Source organism: Nannobrachium achirus (genome assembly GCF_963921795.1).
Source record: "Nannobrachium achirus genome assembly, chromosome: 1".
Classification (NCBI taxonomy): domain Eukaryota; kingdom Metazoa; phylum Chordata; class Actinopteri; order Myctophiformes; family Myctophidae; genus Nannobrachium; species Nannobrachium achirus.
Window position 1 is genome coordinate 31,612,525 of NC_137810.1, and position 20,746 is coordinate 31,633,270.

Sequence of the window (20,746 nt, forward strand, 5' to 3'; positions counted from 1 at the left end):
TCCATTTCTGGCCAAGGTGTACTGTTTTTCTTTGTTGTACCTTTCATTACACAGTTGGCTGTGAGATGTTTTATGTATGAGACAAATTTACTATGTGTATGTTTCATTTTGATGGGTGCCAATCAGATACAGTACATTGAGGTGTTTTCTTCAACAAATGTGCTATATTTCATGATCTAAATTCACATATGAGTATACTAAGGCAACAATACTTGTTTCAGATGTTAAGTAGATGTATTTATGACATTTGAGAAAGATTTTGTGTTGCCAAAATCAATATAGAACATTTTACAAGCAAAAAAAGCAGCACAAGATTTTTGTTTTTTTGTTATTCACTTTTATATACAATTCTGGCTGGTGACAAAAGTCGTGCCGGTTTCGTGCGGAGAACTTTTAACCCAAAGTCCACAAGGGTATTGTCTATGCAAAAATGCATTGAACGAGTAGTGCCCAGACGTGGGAACGAAATTCCTTTTCTAAGCACTTTTTCTTATAAGGCAATACCACCTATATGTCAGGTGTGTTCATATGCTAATGGTGATGCGATTTCAGATTAATTGCTCCAGCCACTGAGGAGAAACGCTGTGACAGACACTCAGACAGACAGACAGACAGACAGACATTCAGACATTTGGAAAATTATATGTTTGATAAAAACACATTAGATTATTTCAACGGCACAAATTACAGCACATCCAGCACTAAAGAATGAAAGAATTTATTTTCAATTTGGAACCAAAACATTAGGAGTGCAAGGTTCAGCAAACCTATAACTTAAAATATCTCAAAAATGATACCAGCACAAATCTGTCATGTTTTAGCAACATAGGCCTGCATATAGATAGGTCTATAATAGGTTTTCTTCCACAGATTAATGACTTTGAGTCTTTGACGTGCTTTGATTGGTCAATTTGGTTCCACTCCCAATCCCTTGAGTTTTAATAGGTTTCGTTTGTTCCAAAGACAACATTTCCTGAGAATAGAAAGTGTCCCAGTGCCAAGTGTTACATAAAATATAACAGGACATGGGGCCAATGAAATCCCACCCACGCATATGACAAAATCGAAACCTAAAAGTCCTCTTAATGGTTTGACATAAAAACGGAGCACCGGGAGCAGAGCCGCGGAGTTAATATAGGCAAGACACAGGAAAGACAAGTTGTGTTCACCATTATTTGTTTTTACCGCACGCCTTACCCTTTCGATTTTTAGATCAACATTTCATTAATAGATTTGCTCTCAATCCTAAATGTTTTGTTTGTGAGGCAGGAAGGATTCCATTTGAATTATTTTATAGCGGAGCGTAGGCTATTATTGCACCACAGTCCACAGAACTTGAAGTCCACCGGCACACCCAGACCAGAGCAATTGAGCAAAACCCTTGTGGCAGTGGACTCGAAGCTATAATCAACAGACGTCAACAAGAACTGCTATCAGCCAGGCAATGAGGTAAGCCAATAGTCAGCGGATGGATTCTGCTGTATATTGCATATAACATCTAAATAATCTATTAGGCCTATACCGTTATGCAAATACTGGAGGTGAAATAATATAATAATATATTATATAGGGTTATAATAGGCCTACCTAGGCGAATAGATCTGTAGGCCTAATAAAAGTTTACCATGAGAAATGTCACATTATTCCATTTACACCATACCTTCCCCCAAAATGTCAGTATTGAACTCCATAAGTATATGGATACATATTATTATTAATAAAGGATAAAATAAAATAAAAATATGGGCATTCCCAGAAACAAAATCCCTTTTATGTCCATATATGGAAATTTCTAATGTAATCAATCCCAGACCATAACTGGTCCAGGAGCCTGCTTTACTCTGATTTACACCCTACCTTCCCAGAAAACGCCTGATTAGATCAGTGGTTCTCAACCTTTTCAGGCCGTGACCCCCAAAAGAATCATATTTGAACTGGGGACCCCCACCCTGCACAAGCACTTGGACTTGTAGGAGTTGGCATTACATTTAGCCTGACTCAATCTATTCTATTGTGAAAATAGCCGATCTAGCAAGCATGTAGATCGGCTATTTTCACAATTTCTGCCTCTAATATTTGACAATTTGACCAATGTTTGTTCTTAAAGTCCTTAAATTGTAATTTTATTAATGTGCAGATACCCTGTATAGACTTATACTGTATGTCGGTCTTACTGTTGAGTGAGAAAACAATGTTAACATTTAGCTAAACATCTGGGGACCCCCCAAAATAGGTTGAGAACCATTGGATTAGATGATAAAATGACCAAAAGTTTTTTTGACAGTGAAATATCCCTTTAAGCAACAATTTGAGGCCCCCTGCCGTACCTCCGTAGACCCCCTGTTGAAGACCTACTAGGGTGGCTGTGGTCTCAGGTGTGTGAATGTGGGATAGTGAGGACGCTGGCGTTGGCTGTTTGCCGTTTCATGTATGAATGAATGAACCATTGTAAAGCGCTTTTGGGCACTTGGAAAAGCACTATAAAAATGCAATTCATCTAACTACCCATTGGTTCTCCACTATTACTTCTGAGACTCCTATATTAAATCCCTCATATCACTGTGCACACCCCTGGACAAGGACTAGTTATTATATATCCTATAACACTTGCAATTTTTTTTAAATAATAATAATAATAATGCAAGTATTCATTCACAAGTTCACCATGAATCTAATGTCAGTGTTTTATGTGACTTTTATCATTAACCAGTCAAACAACGTTAAGGACCCAGCTGGAGGCACTGGAGTGTCACTTCACATGGGGGATAGACTACAGCAGATCCAAACTGTTACGTCTCCGAGATGACCTTGAGGACATTGGCACTGAGGTGGGATACCAATGGCTGGGTCACATCTATAACCTGCAGGCATACATTCACTACCAATTAAGCTCTCAAGATGAGAACCTTGGTTCCACTACAAATGATGCTTTGTGCTGCTTCAGCAAGGCAGCAGAGGCCTTTCACCAGATTAGAAACACTGCTGAGGGTCCCTGGCTACTGGTGAACTACAGCAACATGGCTTGGCTGCACTTCCACCTTGGAGAACAAGAAAAGAGCCAGGAATATGTTGCAAAGGTATGTTATGTTATGTTATGTTATGTTATGTTATGTTTTATTTATTTGATATGGACATCACAATCACATTGGACGAACCAGATGCATTGATATAAGTGATTTTAGCACAAGTACTAATTCTCATCACGTGTCCACAGGTACGTCAGGTAGAGCTGCTGCTTCAGGAATATCCATCCCCAGATGAGCTCCATGCAGAGGTCTATGCTGAAAAGGCCTGGACCCTGATGCACTTCAGCCAAAAGAGAGAACTAGCTGTAGAATATTTCCAGAAAGCTATCAGTATGGAACCGGACAGAGTGGAGTGGCTCACTAGCCAGGCCTTGGCTTTTGCGCGTGATTCCAAGTACGACTGTACCCCAATTCAGAAAGCTGAGCTCTTGCAGAAATTGAAAACCGCGAAGGAAAAAGATCCAGAAAATTTGTATGTGGCTGCAGTCTATCTTAAGACACTTCCTAATACAGGCAAAGTGATAGAAGATGAAGCACGTGAGCTGGCTCAAAGAGTCTTGCAAAAGCCAGTTAGCAGCTACAGTGGTATCAAACCATTACTGGAACTTTACAGAATGCTATCTCTTGATGATGCCAAATTGGCCAAAGAGGTTCTGGAAAGTCACCCCCATGGGCCAAATAATAACCGCTATCTGAAAAAGATTCTAGCATCATGCTTCAATTTGAAGATCTATTCAGCCGGGGGCAATTGCCTGAACAAAAGTCTTATTGATCTGGCCATCAGTCTCCTTGAGGAAGTTATCGCTCTTTACTGCCATTCTTCTCTTAAATTAAATATAGACCTTGCAAGTGTTTATGCAGCATCACGCATCAAGCAGTACAAGGAAAAAGCTGACCTGATATATAACAAAATGCTACAAAGTGAGCAATTTGCACAACGTAACCTAGAGCCAATAGAGTTACAGATGCTTTACAACAAATATGCAAAGCACTTATACTTTTGTGTAAAAGACCCAAACAAGTCAATAGACTATCACAAAATGGTAGCAAAAATACCACAACCTTCCGGATTTCGTAGCAATAGTATCAAAACTTTGGAGAAAAGGGGTCCAGAAATACAAGATTTCTTGGCTACACTTCAATAGGAGCCTGGCACACCGAAATAATCATAACCCGTATTATCAGCAATAGGTTCCACATTTTAACGTGTAAACAAAGCTCGTGATTCTGCCACTATACAGCATGCAATGAATCAATATGTGGACAGCATGTCAACAATGACTACATTGTCTATCTACAATTAATGTTGTTTACTTGTTTAGATGCTATACGTTAGTAGACAGATTTGTTTGCTTTCTCACAAAGTTATTTAGATAGTTGTTAGGTTTCATAATGCTAACCAAGGTACAATGTAGCATTTAATTGTTTTCTTGGCACTCTATTTACTCAAACACATCATTGTTGGTTAACCAGGGTTCAGACAGGGACAATCTCCTGAAGAAAAGTCTTACTGACCGGGCCATCAGCCTCTTTGAGGAAGTTATCTCCCTTTACCCCCATTCTTCTCTTAAATTAAATCTAGACCTTACCAGTGTTTATGCAGAGTCAATTCAGTACAATGCAAAAGCTGACCTGATATATGACAAAATGCTACTAAGTAACCTAGAGCCAAAAGAGTTACAGATGCTTTACAACAGGTATGCAAAAATCTTATTTTATCATGTAAAAGACTACAACATGTCAATAGATTATCACAAAATGGCAGCAGAAATACCACTACTCTCCAGATCTCGTAGCAATAGTATCAACGTTTTGAGAAAAATCCAAAGTAGGGGGATGAACAGAAGGTGCCCAGAAATACTAGATTTCTTGGCTACACTTCAAGAGGAGCCTGGCACACCAAATTAATCATCTGCATTACCTGTATTGTCATATCATTGACATTAGCAAGGTTCCACTTTTAAACATCTGCCACTAACTAATGTAATGAATCAATATATGGACAAGCTGTCAACAATGAATACATGAATAGTCTATCAACAATGAATATATCAATGAATATATCAATGCATGTCATTTACCGGTATTAGTTCAGATGCTGTATGACAGATTTATGTTTGCTTTCTTGTTAGGTTTCATATGATATGCTAAGCTAGGTAGGCTTTGTAGTATTACACTTTTTTCTTTGTACTCTACACTTATCATTAATGGTTTACGGGGTTCTGATCCTACACTTTTTAAAGTTACTCTGAGAGATTATCTGATAAATGCTTAAATAAATGCTTAAATTTCAACTTGTGATATACCGTAATTACATTTGTATGCATGGAATGAGATTTATTTGTCATCATTTTCATTTGCATTGGTCGGATTGATTTTGAGCCAATAAAACAACCCACGGATGCACAACTAACAGCAGGTTATTTTATTTCTATAATAAATGTATCATACACTGTAAAATGACAGTGTTACATACATGTCAAACATACAACAAAACAAGGGTTACAGATACTATGTCTTCAACCTGGACGAAACGTATTGCCTATAATTTATTCTGAACAACAGTGGCTGTCTATATGGGTTGCTCATAGGTTCAGTTATGACAGACCATTATAAAACCAACTGAATGCAGTATAAGCACAGATCCTTATATTGCAACATAGCTTCTGTTGGTCTAAAGTTTTAAAAGTTTCAATTGGTTTCAATAGGCATATCTGATGTAAAAAATGAATATTCAGAAAGATTCATTCAAGAGTTAGAGGTTAATTATTTGTCTGGGGTGTGGGACCTTTCCTGGAACCCTCTCAAGGACCCCTGGGGGGTCCGCAGACCTCACTTTGAGAATCACTGGGCTAGAGCATCAGGCCTAGAAGAATCTGTCAAAAGATAACGCTATAATAAAATGTAAGATTTCTATTTCTTTTAGTGTATCATTAATATTTCAAGCAGAACAGCTGTGATGTTCCTCCAAACCAAAGCTCCTTACAATGAGCATGACGATGTTCATCAATAAAATAATGTAGTATTGCTGTAAATAAACTGTATAGGTTACATAGCTGTCACGATACAACACATTTACGTGTGTGTGTGTGTGTGTGTGTGTGTCACACAAGATGTGACAGAATCAAAACCTCAAAGAATTTTATTTGGATCAAGACTGCAATAAAATAAATAGCTTTTTTTCCCCCTATAGCAAATGTACATTCCAATTGGTTTGGTTTTCCACCTTTATTTTATGTTCCGCTCTCAAATAAATGTTAGGTTTTGTAGTTGGCAACCCATATGATGAAAAAACGAATAAACATGGTGTCATTCTTTAGTGCTGGATTTGTGCTGAATTGTGCCATAATTCTTATAATTTGTGCTGGTATCATTTTTGAGATATTTTACACACCACCACTACAATACTCCTGCTAGTATGTTCTACTAGCCTAGTACTGCTGCTTTACACCGCCCTCTATAGGGCACTTCACTGTACTGCTGCTATGTTCTGCTCACTCATGCAGATCAATATTTATATAAATAAAAACACAATAGATTATTTCAACGGCACAAATTACAGCACATCCAGCACTAACGAATGAATGAATTTATTTTCAATTTGGAAACAAAACATTGGGAGTGCAAGGTTCAGCAAACCTATAACTTAAAATATCTCAAAAATGATACCAGCCCAAATCTCTATGTTTTACCAACATAGGCCTACCATGTACGTAGATATAGCCTAATAGTTTTTCTTCCACAGATTAATGACTTTGACGCTTTGATTGGTCAATTTGGTCCAGGTTTCGTTTGTTCCATAGACAGACACTATTTCCTGAGAATAGAAAGTGTCCCAGTGCCAAGTGTTACATAAAATATAACAGGACATGGGGCCAATGAAATCCCACCCACGCGCAATATGACAGAATCGAAACCTAAAAGTCCTCTTAATGGTTTGACATAAAAACGGAGCAGCGCCGCGGAGTTATAAACATAGGCTATCTATTGGAAAGACAAGTTGAGTTCATAATTGTTTTTTTTACCGCACGCCTTACCCTTTCGATTTTGAGATCAACATTTTCATTAATAGATTTGCTGTCAATCATAAATGTTTTGTTAGTGAGGTAGGAAGGATTCCGTTTGAATTATTTTATAGCGGAGCGTTGGCACCACAGAACTTTGATGTGCCACACCCAGACCAGAGCAAAACCCTTATTTGTGGCAGTGGACTCGAAGCTATAATCAACAGACGTCAACAAGAACTGCTATCTATATCAGCCAGGCATACAATGAGGTAAGCCAATAGTCAGCGGATGGATTCTGCTGTATAGTGCATATAACATCTAAATAATCCTATATCTATTAGGCCTATACCGGTATGCAAATACTGGAGGTGAAATAATATGGTATATAGGGTTATATACCCTAGGCCTATGCGAATAGATATGTAGGCCTAATATACAATAATTGTGACCAAAGATCGCAGTTTACCATGAGAAATGTCACATTATTTACACCATACCTTCCCCCAAAATGTCAGTATTGAACTCCATAAGTATATGGATACATATTATTATTAATAAAGGATAAAATAAAATATAAATATGGGCATTCCCAGAAACAAAATCCATTTTATGTCCATATATGGAGATTTCTAATGTCATCAATCCCAGGCCCTAACTGGTCCAACAGAACTGCTTTACTCTGATTTACACCCTACCTTCCCCGAAAACGTTAATATTAAGTCCATAGGGTATGTATATGGATATATATTAATAAAAAAAAAAAAATCATATGCAGTATGGGCATTCCCAGAGGTACCGGTATATAACTGGCATACATAACTGGCCAGATGGCCAAGAATCACCTTTTAGGGCGATGATAAAACTTTTGGTCATTTTATCATCTAAATCAGGCTTTTATGAACACCCAGAACAGATTTTAATTTGCTTGATCCAATATTTAGATATTTGATGTAAAAGTTATCAGTGCCCCATACACACCCATTGTAACTTCAAACTCCATTTTAACCATGATAGATTCATTAAAAACAACCATTACCCTCCTAATACTTGGGCAGGCTGTGTTTCTTTTTTAATAACTGTTTTAATTTAATTCTTTGGGAAAATTGAAAAAATTAAATACGAAAAAAAGGGTAGTGTATTAGTCACCCAAAAAATAATGGGTGTTTTTAATGAATCTGTCATGGGTTACAATGGGTGTGTATGGGGCCCTCCTCCTGGAGGAGGAGGAGGAGGAGGAGGACTGATAACATTTACATCAAATATCTAAATATTGAATCAGGCAAATTAAAAACTGTTCAGGGTGTTCATAAAAGCCCGATTAGATGATAAAATGACCAAACGTTTTTTTGACAGTGAAATATCCCTTTAAGTAACAGTTTGAGGCCCCCTGCAGTACCTCTGTAGACCCCCCTGTTGAAGACCTCTGTACTAGGGTGGCTGTGGCCTCAGGTGTGTGAATGTGGGATAGTGAGGACGCTGGCGTTGGCTGTTTGCCGTTTCATGTATGAATGAATGAACCATTGTAAAGCACTTTTGGGCACTTGGAAAAGCACTATAAAAATGCAATTCATCTAACTACCCATTGGTTCTCCACTATTACTTCTGAGACTCCTACATTCAATCCCTCATATCCCTGTGCACACCCCTGGACAAGGACTAGTCATTATATATCCTATAACACTTCGTCATGAAAAGAAATAATAATAATAATAATGCAAATATTCATTCACAAATGATATAAATCTAATGCCTGTGTTTTATGTGACTTTTATCATTAACCAGTCAAACAACGTTAAGGACCCAGCTGGAGACACTGGAGTGTCACTTCACATGGGGGATAGACTACAGCAGATCCAAACTGTTACGTCTCCGAGATCACCTTGAGGACATTGGCACTGAGGTGGGATACCAATGGCTGGGTCACATCTATAACCTGCAGGCATACATTCACTACCAATTAAGCTCTCAAGATGAGAACCTTGGTTCCACTGCAAATGATGCTTTGTGCTGCTTCAGCAAGGCAGCCGATGCCTTTCGCCAGATTAGAAACACTGTTTCAGATGAGGGTCCCTGGCTACTGGTGAACTACAGCAACATGGCTTGGCTGCACTTCCACCTTGGAGAACAAGCAAAAAGCCAGGAATATGTTGCAAAGGTAGAGGCTTTGCTTCAGGAATATCCATCCACAGATGAGCTCCATGCAGAGGTCTATGCTGAAAAGGCCTGGACCTTGATGCACTTCAGCAAAGAGAGAAAACTTAAAGCTATAGAATATTTCCAGAAAGCTATCAGTATGGAACCTGACAGAGTGGAGTGGGTCACTAGCCAGGCCTTGGCCATTGCGGGTGCTTCCAGGGACGACTGTACCCCAATTGAGGAAGCTGAGCTCTTGAAGAAATTGAAAACCGCGAAGGAAAATGATCCAGAAGATTTGTATGTAGCTGTGGTCTACCTTAAGACACTTGCTAATACAGGCAAAGTGATAGAAGATGAAGCACGTGAGCTGGCTCAAAGAGTCTTGCAAAAGCCAGTTAGCAGCTACAGTGGTATCAAACCATTACTGAAACTTTACAGAATGCATATATCTCTTGATGAGGCCGTTGACTTGGCCAAAGAGGTTCTGGAAAGGCATCCCCATGGGCCAAATAATAACCGCTATCTGAAAAAGATTCTAGCATCATGCTTCAAATGGAAGATCTATTCAGCCAGGGGCAATTACCTGAACCAAAGTCTTATTGATCGGGCCATCAGTCTCCTTGAGGAAGTTATCGCTCTTTACCGCCATTCTTGTCTTAAATTAAATATGGCCCTTGCCAGTGTTTATGCAGCATCAATTCAGTACAAGGCAAAAGCTGACCTGATATATAACAAAATGCTACTAAGTAACCTAGAGCCAAAAGAGCTACAGATGCTTTACAACAGGTATGCAAAACACTTAAATTTTTGTGTAAAATCCCACTACATGTCAATAGACTATCACATAATGGCAGCAGAAATACCACTACCTTCCAGATTTCGTAGCAATAGTATCAACATTTTGAGACAAATTCAAAGTAAGGGGAGAAACAAAAGGTGTCCAGAAATACAAGATTTCTTGGCTACACTTCAAGAGGAGCCTGGCACACCGAAATAATCATAACCAGTAATATCTGTATTGTCATCACTGACATCAGCAATAGGCTCCACATTTTAAAGTGTAAACAAAGCTCATGATTCTTCCACCATATAGCATGCAATGAATCAATATGTGGACAGCTTGTCAACAATGACTATATACATCGTCTATAAACAATTAATGTTGTTTACCTGTTTAGATGCTATACGTTAGACAGATTTGTTTGCTTTCTCACAAAGTTATTTTGATAGTCGTTAGGTTTCATAAATGCTAACCAAGGTATATTGTAGCATTTAATTGTTTTCTAGGCACTCTATTTACTCAAACACTTATCGTTGTTGGTTAACAGGGTTCTGATACTGCACTTTTTAAAGTTACTTTGAGAGAGCATCTGCTAAATGCTTACATTTAACACATCGGGTATCAAGGATTATTCAAGATTTAATCTGCGGTTGCCATGGAAACCCACCATTTTACCTTGTTTTGGAGATCCAGGGTAAAAGTAATCAGAGGTAATCAGAGTGTTAATCTCATACATAGACTGTAAAAAATCTGGACTGTGGGAATCCATTGGTTTCTATGCTGCGAAAATGAAACAACTGGCCCCCTGATCTCACAACAGCCTGTGGACGAGGAGCCGCGACTTCCTGGTCACGTGATCTCCCGCTTCATTTCGGGAAATGTCTCTTCACAGGCGGGTGCCTCATTACTGTACCACGCGTCAAGAGCATCAAATGAGTTCATTTGTGATATAATAGAATTGGTCTGATTGATTTTGAGCCAATAAAACAACCCACAGCTGTACAACTAACTTGTTATTTTATTTCTGGAATAAATGTATTATACACTGTAAAATGTCAGTGTTACATACATGTCAAACATACAACAAAATAATGTTTACAGATACTACATCTTCAGCCCTGACAAAACATATTGCTTGTATTTATTCTGAACAACATGTGCACATGTATGTATAACATGTATGTATGTATGGTTGCTCCACTGTATAACTAATGTTCAGTTATGACAGACCATTAGCCCATTGTAAAAAAAACAATAGCTGAATGCAGAGTAAAGCACATAGGCTTTCAGATGCTTATAATTGCAACATGGCTTCTGTTGGTCTACGGTCAATATCTAAACAGTTCTAATTGGTTTCAATATTGGATGTAAAAAATAATCAGAAAGCTTCATACAAGCTTCAAGAGTTAGAGGTTCATTATTGGGCAGATTAAAAGTAACAAATAAAATAAATGACAAAAACATTAAAAAAAACATTGAGAAAAAAAAAAATCATTCGTTTCCTCTTCGACTCTTCTTGTGACTCTTTTTGGAACTCCTGTGTTGAGAAAAGAAAAGAAAAATATAGTGTAAATCATTGCACAATCTAGAACCCTAAGAAACTATTTAACCACATGAACACCGTCCAGCGCCTCTTCTGGGCATGTCATAATGGGTAAATATTGCGTAAATAGCAGATCTACAAGATCACAGCTTTTTGCAAGCGGTTGTGTGTGTGTGTGTGTGTGTACATTGGCTTTGTTCTAGATTTTGGGGGGGAAAGGAGGGAACCAAGCTCAACAAAGTAGGCTATATAAAGTTTAAGTGGTTAATGAATGGTTGCGACTGTAGGTCGTAAGTTTACTATGAAAACCGGCACATCTTGTCCGCGTATCTCTGTCTGAAGGTCACGCCTGACAATGTGGTTCCCCTTGCACATCACTGTGACAACACAGGTGACATCACCTATGTAAAAGTCCATATATATGGGTATTCCCCAGAATCCCTTTTATGCCCATGAAGATCCCTGATGTCATCGATATACATCACTGGCCAGATAGCCAAGACATGGCCCATATCTGTGTGGCTGGTTCAGATAGGGATCTCCAAAGGGATTGTATGTTGTGATGTCATGGGAACCACTCTTAACAGATCCCTTTTATTAACACGGTTAATATTTTTATACTATTATTACTTTTATTATGTCCGGGTAGCTCAGTCGGTAGAGTTCTCGCCTTTGTACCGCAAGGTCATGGGTTCGATTCCGGGCACCGCCAACTCAGCGTATGAGTAGCACGGCTTGGCAAGTCGTGCGGCAAGTACTGGGAGCTGATGGTAGGTGTGGCGCTCCACCTCAGCAGTCCATCTCCCAGGGGTCTAGCGCATTGTAACGGGGACAGACTCCCGCGTGTTACCGGCTGATACCGACAATAAGCCACTCCCGACCTACTTGTTGTTTATTAACAGAATCCCTTTTATGCCCATATATGGAGATCCCTGATGTCATCAATATTAAGCCCATATCTAACAGGACTTCGTATGGGAATGCCCATATATGGAGGAAGACAGCCCATATCTGTTTGGCTGGTTCAGACATGAATCTCCATATATGGGTACCAGGGGTCTCCATATATGGGTAACTGTTCCGATATACACCACTGGCAAGATGGCCAAGAATTGGCGCGACCTCACCCTACTCGCATGACACCCTGAGGCGTCTTACTAGTACTGTACATACCAACTTTTCCACATGCAATCATCCAAGTAAACTTAAGTAAAAATGTTTGGATCCTTCACGTATATGCTCCTTAAGGCTGTACCACCTACCTCTCTGGGGACTTGGAGTGACTGCGATGCCTGTGACTTCTGTGATGACCTGGTGAAATTAATGTTAATTTAATAGGTAGTGCAGAATAATTGGTGCACATCTGTCTAATCAAGCTCCATGTAACTGATGTTTACTAAAAACATAACAAAAAGAGTTGAACAATACAAAACAAGAACACTATGTGGGTGATCCAATGTAGTTATTTAGTCACACGCTCTTTGTTAATACTTTATCCAATTATAAAATCCAAAGACAAAAGAAAAGATTTGTAGAAAGAGCTTATATAAAATCCACTTTTACTCACAGTCATACAAGGATTTTGAGAATACTAAAAAAAGTTGCAACATGGAAATACAAAGGTTTCTATCCAACAGCAAAGTTATGTAGATTGGAGATGACTGTGGTACGGGGTGAGGGGTCACCTGGGGATTTGGAGCGATGCCGCCTGTCTCTGGATCTGCTGCGGTGCCGCCGGGGGCTCTTGCTGCGGTGGCGCTCCCTCCGGGGGGAGGGGCTGGGAACACACACACACACACACACACACACACACACACACACACACACACACACACACACACACACACACACACACACACACACACACACACACACACACACACACACACACACACACACACACACACACACACACACACACACACACACACACACGAAATGAGCAAAGACATCAGCCACAATCTGATATACTGGCATACCAGCTGATATTCTTGTTTGTTTACACCTACATTCTTAAAAAATGAAAATGTATAAAAGAAAAAAAACACAAAATTCCTTAAACAGAAAACCAAAAATGGCTTAAATGTAGCCATTGAAAAACACAATATATACTGTACCTTCGCCTCTTTGGTGATCTGCTCCGCCTGGTGGGAATTAAGATAGAACGGGTTTGATCATTTCCAGTTTTCCAGTACAGTAAAAGACACACACACACACACACACACACACACACACACACACACACACACACACACACACACACACACACACACACACACACACACACACACACACACACACACACACACACACACACACACACACACAAAAGACAACTCAATATAGTGTCCCTAGTGAAAAAAAAGAAGAAAAAAAAAGGTTCTGTCTTCAGTAATAAAAAAAACAGACCTTCTAGGTGAGCGGCTGCGTCTGTAGCGTGGCGAGGGCGAGCGTCTGGGCCTGTCATTGTCACGGTAACTGCGTCTGTGCGGCTCAGGAGTCTGGACTCTCTCTGGCTGCAGGTGGTGAGACAGAGAAGACGAGGACATCAGCAAGTCCACTGGACCTGGATCACTCATTATTAATGTGCCGTTTGTGTTTTTAAAAAGTTGATTTGGTTCAGCATTGCAGCTCAGATAGAAAGTTAAGTATGCTTCTTTGGGAGTTGGAATGAAAGCAATGCTTTACCCAAGGAATCTAAAAATGTATGTGTTCTGGATAATACCTAGTACCAGTATGACTCCCTAATCTGGAGATAAGCGACTGTCACGACGCATACACATATTACACAAACTTTAGGAGGCAATCGTAGACAAGGGAGGGAATATGGGAAAATGGGACAGATCCATCTTGATGACATGACTTTAGAGATACTGTGATTTTAGGCAATATGTTCTGGATAATACCTAGTATCAAATGCATCAAAAACAAATGTCATTAAGTTACCTTCTCCTCCTCCTCATCTTCCTCTTCACTGCTCTCCACCTCATCCAGGTCTTCCTCCAGTGCACTGATGCGTGTGTCTAACTGCTCAGCCTCCTCAAGGACCTGCCTTTTCTGTAGAGCACACACACATTAGCAACTCAGGTCTGCAAAAGGTGTGGGGGTATTAGGGTAGTTACCAGCAGCATCTCAGAAAGGAATACACTTTTCCAGGCATGCTGCTTTTTCTTTATGTAGACTATCATGTATTTTTCTTGTATTTTTGTTGAATGCAATTATTCCTGAGTTAAAACTGTCCCAATTTAAACCTAATCCACACTTGTAGGACATGAATATCTGAAATAATACAGCAGCAGAGCTACCCAGTATCCTAAGTATGCTCCCAAGTCTCCCCTTCTCTTCCACACTCTCTCTATTATTTTCTTCTCATGGGGGAACCGCCGTTAATTCGGCTGTTTGGTCTTGCCGAGATTCGCGAAATAAATTTGTCTCTAAAAGTGGAGTATGCATCGTCCATAAGGTGTTATAGACATGGTGATGGCCTACAGTACCTGAAGCCTGGGAAGAATGATGTCACACATTCTCTCTGCATGAAGAAGATCATCTATGAACTCATCCACGTGCATCAGCTCAAACTCTGGAACAGAAAAAGGTGAATTAATAATTCAATCTCCTAGATTAATGTCAATGATAGGCAGAAACCTTGTATTTCCTTATTTCATCTTTTATAAATAGCTAAACTGCAAGATTACAACAATGTCAGCTTGTGGATAAGCCATTTTAAAATGTGAAAACGTTTGGTCTATGACATTCTAAAAATAGGGATGCCAGGTTTAAAGTGTTGAAAGTCTATCTGTGTGGGTTAAATGTAATAACAAGAGCTCGTGAGTAAATAGTAACTATATTCATGGAAGACAGGTTCTTTTCTCCAATTCCTGAAAAGTTTCTGGACAGCATCTACTCATCTACTCTCACAATTGGACGGACAACATTGTGGGAAAGGATAGGCTATGTACAGTAAATGCTGTAAATCCTGGAGGCCACCATCATAAATGTTTCATTCATTATGGCCTTATGGCCTTACAGTTCAATGTCAAATATATCAGTTAAGTCATAAATAAGCCCAAATCTGTGGGGGGGAAAAAACATGTTTCAACTAACCTGGTTACTTTGAGTTGGTAAAATTGTGTATTATTCATATATCTGTGATCTAGTTTGAAGTCTCACCTCCATTTCTGTTCTGACTCTTGATTTTTCTGTAGTCGTTGTATAGAGGCTCCAGGTACTTGTAACAGTCCACTGAGGTGCCAGTTAATCTCATGTACATTGCTCCAAGCAAGCGAACATATCTAAGAAAACAGAGCAGATATGTGATCAGACAGAGGCAGAGGCATAATCATGCAAGATGACAGTGAGGAATATACAAGACTCGCTTTTTCCCCCACATTATTGTCCCTTGGCCTACACACAGAGTCTGAAAATATTCGATCCATAGAGGCAGTACTGCAGTTAATGTTACAAATACAGAGAAGCATGACATGAAAAGAAAAAAAGTACTGTTGTGTACAGCAAAAAAACAAAGCAAAGATAAATCTAGATAGATAGATAGATAGATATATACACTGCTCAAAAAAATAAAGGGAACGCACGCATAATCATTGCAATGTAACTCCAAGTCATTCACACTTTTGGGATATCAACCTGGCCAGTTAGGAAGCAACACTGATTATGAATCAGTTTCATCTGCTGTTGTGCAAATGGAAAAGACAACAGGTGAAAATTTGAAAGACAACCCCTAAAAAAGGAATGGTTTTGCAGTAGCCATAAATTATAACTTCCAGCAGAGGTCGCTAATATTCGGACGTTGTGTCTCTCCTGGAGTTATAAGGCAGAGTCAAATGGCTCTCGCTGGTTGAGCCTCAACGTCCATATTCGCCTCAAAACATGTATAAATCAAGAACTTGCTCACCTCATCGTCGAAACAGCTTTATATTTACCGATGAGCCCACTCGTTGGCATGTGTTAGTCCATATGTTTCTAATAAATTAATGTTTACTCAAACTTCTCAGAGTCTCGCTTTCCTTGTTTTTGAACTGCTTGGGTAAAAATGGCCGAACATATCACGTGGCGTTGATCGCCGTTGCGATTCGCTCATACTAGGACATGATGTTTTTGTATGCGGAAGTATTCCAACGTTCTGTAGTTCTGAAGCGTTCTGAAGGCGGAAGGATTCCGACGAGGAAACGCGAGTCTCGGAGAAGTTTGAGTAAACATTAATTTATTAGAAACATATGGACTAACACATGCCAACGAGTGGGCTCATCGGTAGATATAAAGCTGTTTCGACGATGAGGTGAGCAAGTTCTTGATTTATACATGTTTTGAGGCGAATATGGACGTTGAGGCTCAACCAGCGAGAGCCATTTGACTCTGCCTTATAACTCCAGGAGAGACACAACGTCCGAATATTAGCGACCTCTGCTGGAAGTTATAATTTATGGCTAGTTTTGCAGGTGGTGGCCACAGACCATTTGCCTGTCCTCATCCTTTCTGGCAGATTTTTGGTTAGTTTTGGATTTTGCCAGTGCCCTGACCACTAGAGGTAGCATGAGGCGGTATCTGCAACCCACAGAAGTTGCTCAGGTAGTGCTGCTCATCCAGGATGGCACATCAATGGGCACTGTGGCAAGAAGGTTTGCTGTGTCTCCCAGCACAGTGTCCAGAGCATGGAGGCGATACCAGGAGACAGGCCAGTACACCAGGAGACGTGGAGGGGGCCGTAGGAGGACAACAACCCAGCCGCAGGACCGCTATCTGGTCCTTTGTGCAAGGAGGAACAGGAGGAACACTGCCAGAGCCCTACAAAACGACCTTCAGCAGGCCGGCCACTAATGTGAATGTTTCTGCTCAAACTGTGAGAAACAGACTCCATGATGGTGGTATGAGGGCCCGACGTCCACAAGTGGGGCCTGTGCTCACAGCCCAACACCGTGCAGCCCGATTGACATTTGCCAGAGAACACATAGACTGGCAGGTCTATGTTGGGTTTTTTGGGTGTTCCCTTTATTTTTTTGAGCAGTGTAGATAGATAGATAGATAGATAGATAGATAGATAGATAGATAGATAGATAGATAGATAGATAGATAGATACAACTTGTAAACTGCAAGGAGAAATTGCAATTGTTGATCAATGAGGTGGAATTATCCTGACCGTTTCCATGTTCATTTTAGTGGCCCAGTTTGAGGCTTTGCTAGCAATACTGGTGTTAGATGGATGTGAGAAAAGGCAGAACACCGAACCCGAGCCAAAATCTTGATTGATGGCAGAAAGTTTCAGAGGGGTTGTGTAAACGTGTTTGACAAAAAAATCATATACATTCATACAATTTTACATACGGCATACAACAAAACCTACTTGAAATCCTCATTTTTGATGAACTCCACAATGATGTCTTTCTCTGGTTGAATCTGTAGCATCTTCAGCGTGAGACAAAGGAAGGGAGTGGGTTTGATGTTTCCTCCATAAACTCCACCGACAAACTTAAGTTCCATGGCTTTGTCAACGACTAGCTCAGCTGTTGACAAAGCAGAAGAGGAGAGTTTGTTTTACATTTCTCACATGTACTGTCTTTTAATAATAACATTGGACCCTCAAAATGCCCTATACATGTCAGAGTTGCTCAAGGTGCAGAAGATGTATTTGAGGCGCTGCTGGGGAAGATGTAGCAACTAAGTTACCAAGTACTCCAAAATGAAAAATGTAATGGGCTTGGACAATGGAGAAGACCAGACAGTAAAAAACCTATGCCCATGGCTTTGAAAACCAATACTGATACCATCTGATAGCAAGGACTGCCCTTAAGTCTTAGCAATGGTTTTGTGATTATATCATTATTTTATTTCCAGATTGTTTTTATCCCATTCACTGAATTTAGTTCTCACTCTTTTCTACTTTGTACATACAGTGTTTTATGTGTGTTGACTGTTGATTAAATTGGTGTTATTTTTATGCTATGTTGACGAATTGAAATTGAATACAAAGGACCACAATGGAAACAAGTCCCCAGGAGCTTTTTGTGTTATCCTTTTAACTCAAATGTATGACTGATTGATTGATTGAAGAATTTATTAGAAGTTTGCAATAGAAAAAAGTACAGTTTCAATTCACTGGTACAAGGTCAACTAAAAGGAGATCCTAGAAAGCAGAGGCTTATTTCCACAGGAACCACACTTTAAGTATCTCATATGACATTGAAAGACAGACGGACTGTACATCGTGCAGGTTTACATTTTCTGTCTTAATAGTAATAAAGCATGCAATCAAACATATTCAATCAATGAAACCAGACATATCATCAGGTGGAGATATCTGTATGTATTAGCATGCAACATCAACTAAAACTACAAGTATTTCTATTTCTGGGGCTTACTGAGCAGCTTTTGGTCCCAGCTCCTTCTATTTATCTATTACCATAGCCTACGCTACTGGAAATAGTAGTTAAACATGACGTTCCACTATTTGAAACAACGCTATTCCCCAACACTGGTTAGAGAAAAGTAAGAAACATGTGTTTATTACATTATTACTTTGTAATGCAAACAGATCAACCTGTTTGGATGGAACTAATGTAACGTGTTGAAATACAGCTAAATCAAAACAGTCTGATTCAATGATAGAAACTGCAGCTACTTGTGACCTTTAATAGTTAGACTCACTGCCGTCACACGGAGACATTTTAACCAAATTACCCTCAAATCAAATGTAAAATCGCACACTTCGCGAGTTCTTTCTGGATGTTGTGGATTTGAATCGTGTGCTAATGTTAGCCTAATGCTAGTTCGTGCGGCAATGCAAAAAACGCTTACCCGTGAGACCGAAGCACTCTTCTTTCCAGTATTTAGACTCATATATACGAGTTCTGATGATTTTCTCCACCAGGTACTGTGGGTTTGTTCCGTGTATACTGTTGGCATCTTTAACCGTTCTATTCGCCATTGTGCTCCAGAATTGAATGAAATTAAACGCCTTTCTGGACTCTGGAGCGAACGATACGAGTCAAGAGTTGTTGCAGGAGGAAATGCACTTCCGTGTCAACTCCTTGATTCACTTCCCGTGTCACCAGCGGTCGATATGATTGGCTTAGAGCACTGGTTCCCAAACAGTGGACCAGGACCCATTTTTGAGCCGGGGACAATTTTTACGGGTCCCTTAATTTTTTGTTTCGTAACATTTGGTTTTGAATGAATATTATTTCAAAACATTTAAAAATTAAAAAATAAGCCAAAACAAAAAAATCATGACAGAAATAAAATGTAATGATTTTCCCAAGTAATTTAATGAATAAGTAAAAGAAAAATCTAAGAAATTCCATGATCATAAAAAAGTGTTTGAGAAGTAGTGAAAATAGGCGATTTACAAGCTCACAACGCCTCGCGTAGCGACGCATTGTGAGCTTTTAGATCTTCTGTTTTCACTAGTTTGGGTCCCGGGTGAACCACAGGCTTATTAGACTGGGACCAAGTTGCTTTGCAAGTTGCTGATCCGGTCTGGGTCTCTACCGGATACGGAAACGTTTCTTGAGTGTATAAGACCGTTTAAATAACCGGATACAGTAGGCGGGCTCTGGACCGGATCACACTGGTTGATTCACAATAGAAAGCAGGCTTCCCACGAGTGCTACAGAAATCCTGGTGAAGAGGTTGGCTTATAACTTGCTCAACCGGAACCCACGTCATTTTCGCGCGAATCGTTGCTTGCTTGCTCGTTTGTGTACTTTGTGTAATAATCGAGTGTTGTTGTCTAAAGTCGAAAGAAAACCGGGACGTTGCTGTGGAGTGTGGACAATCGTCTGTCGTTCTCCTCTATAGTTTTATCCTTGAGCTCGCTCGGCACTTTGTCAACCATGGGCCGATACTTTACCAGACTGAGGGTGCGACGTGTCTACAAGTGGTGTGGCAGGCCCATACACCAGAATAGGAAACTGCAGACCTATGAATATGAGTAAGTCCTAATGATGTCTTCATAGGCTAGTAAGGCTACTGATCAGGGGTGAAAAAATACTCCAAATTAATGCTTGAGTAAAAGTATCAATTCTGTAATGTAGAAATAGGCTTACTCCGTTAGGTCTACAAGTTAAAGTCCGGAATTCAAAATGTACTTGAGTAAAAGTGCAAAAGTATCACTTAAAGTATCAAAAGCAGAAAGTACTCATTATGCAGATCTTCAAGTTTTCAAATGTATAAAAATCTTTGGAAAATAGCAGATCTACAAGCTCACAATGCGTCACGAATGGCCAATACAGAGCTAAA

General features: G+C 39.7%; 2 protein-coding genes across 2 annotated transcripts; one reads left to right on the top strand and one right to left on the bottom strand.

Annotated features, from left to right (window-relative positions):
- The first annotated feature begins 1,139 nt into the window (after positions 1 to 1,139).
- LOC308287078 (uncharacterized protein) lies at positions 1,140 to 10,935 on the top strand. The gene is made up of 5 exons (XM_080728199.1): positions 1,140 to 1,449; positions 2,711 to 3,077; positions 3,215 to 4,156; positions 7,058 to 7,302; positions 8,816 to 10,935. The coding sequence occupies exons 1-5, from the start codon at positions 1,445 to 1,447 to the stop codon at positions 10,164 to 10,166; spliced, it is 2,910 nt and encodes a 969-aa protein (XP_080584325.1). The 5' UTR covers positions 1,140 to 1,444; the 3' UTR covers positions 10,167 to 10,935.
- A 114-nt stretch (positions 10,936 to 11,049) lies between these two features.
- On the bottom strand, positions 11,050 to 19,433 carry prpf38a (pre-mRNA processing factor 38A; the record flags this gene model as incomplete). The annotated part of the gene is made up of 10 exons (XM_080721202.1): positions 11,050 to 11,487; positions 12,756 to 12,804; positions 13,179 to 13,270; positions 13,611 to 13,637; positions 13,903 to 14,009; positions 14,440 to 14,550; positions 14,988 to 15,073; positions 15,664 to 15,785; positions 17,853 to 18,012; positions 19,304 to 19,433. The coding sequence occupies 10 exons, from the start codon at positions 19,431 to 19,433 to the stop codon at positions 11,442 to 11,444; spliced, it is 930 nt and encodes a 309-aa protein (XP_080577328.1). The 3' UTR covers positions 11,050 to 11,441.
- Between the last annotated feature and the right edge of the window lie 1,313 nt (positions 19,434 to 20,746).

What these genes read in the sequence shown, in the direction of transcription:
- LOC308287078 (XM_080728199.1), top strand. An exon ending in GCCAGGAATATGTTGCAAAG is followed by an intron (nt 3,078 to 3,214) that starts GTATGTTATGTT and finishes ACGTGTCCACAG; the next exon opens with GTACGTCAGGTAGAGCTGCT. An exon ending in CAGAAATACAAGATTTCTTG is followed by an intron (nt 4,157 to 7,057) that starts GCTACACTTCAA and finishes TTTTACCGCACG; the next exon opens with CCTTACCCTTTCGATTTTGA.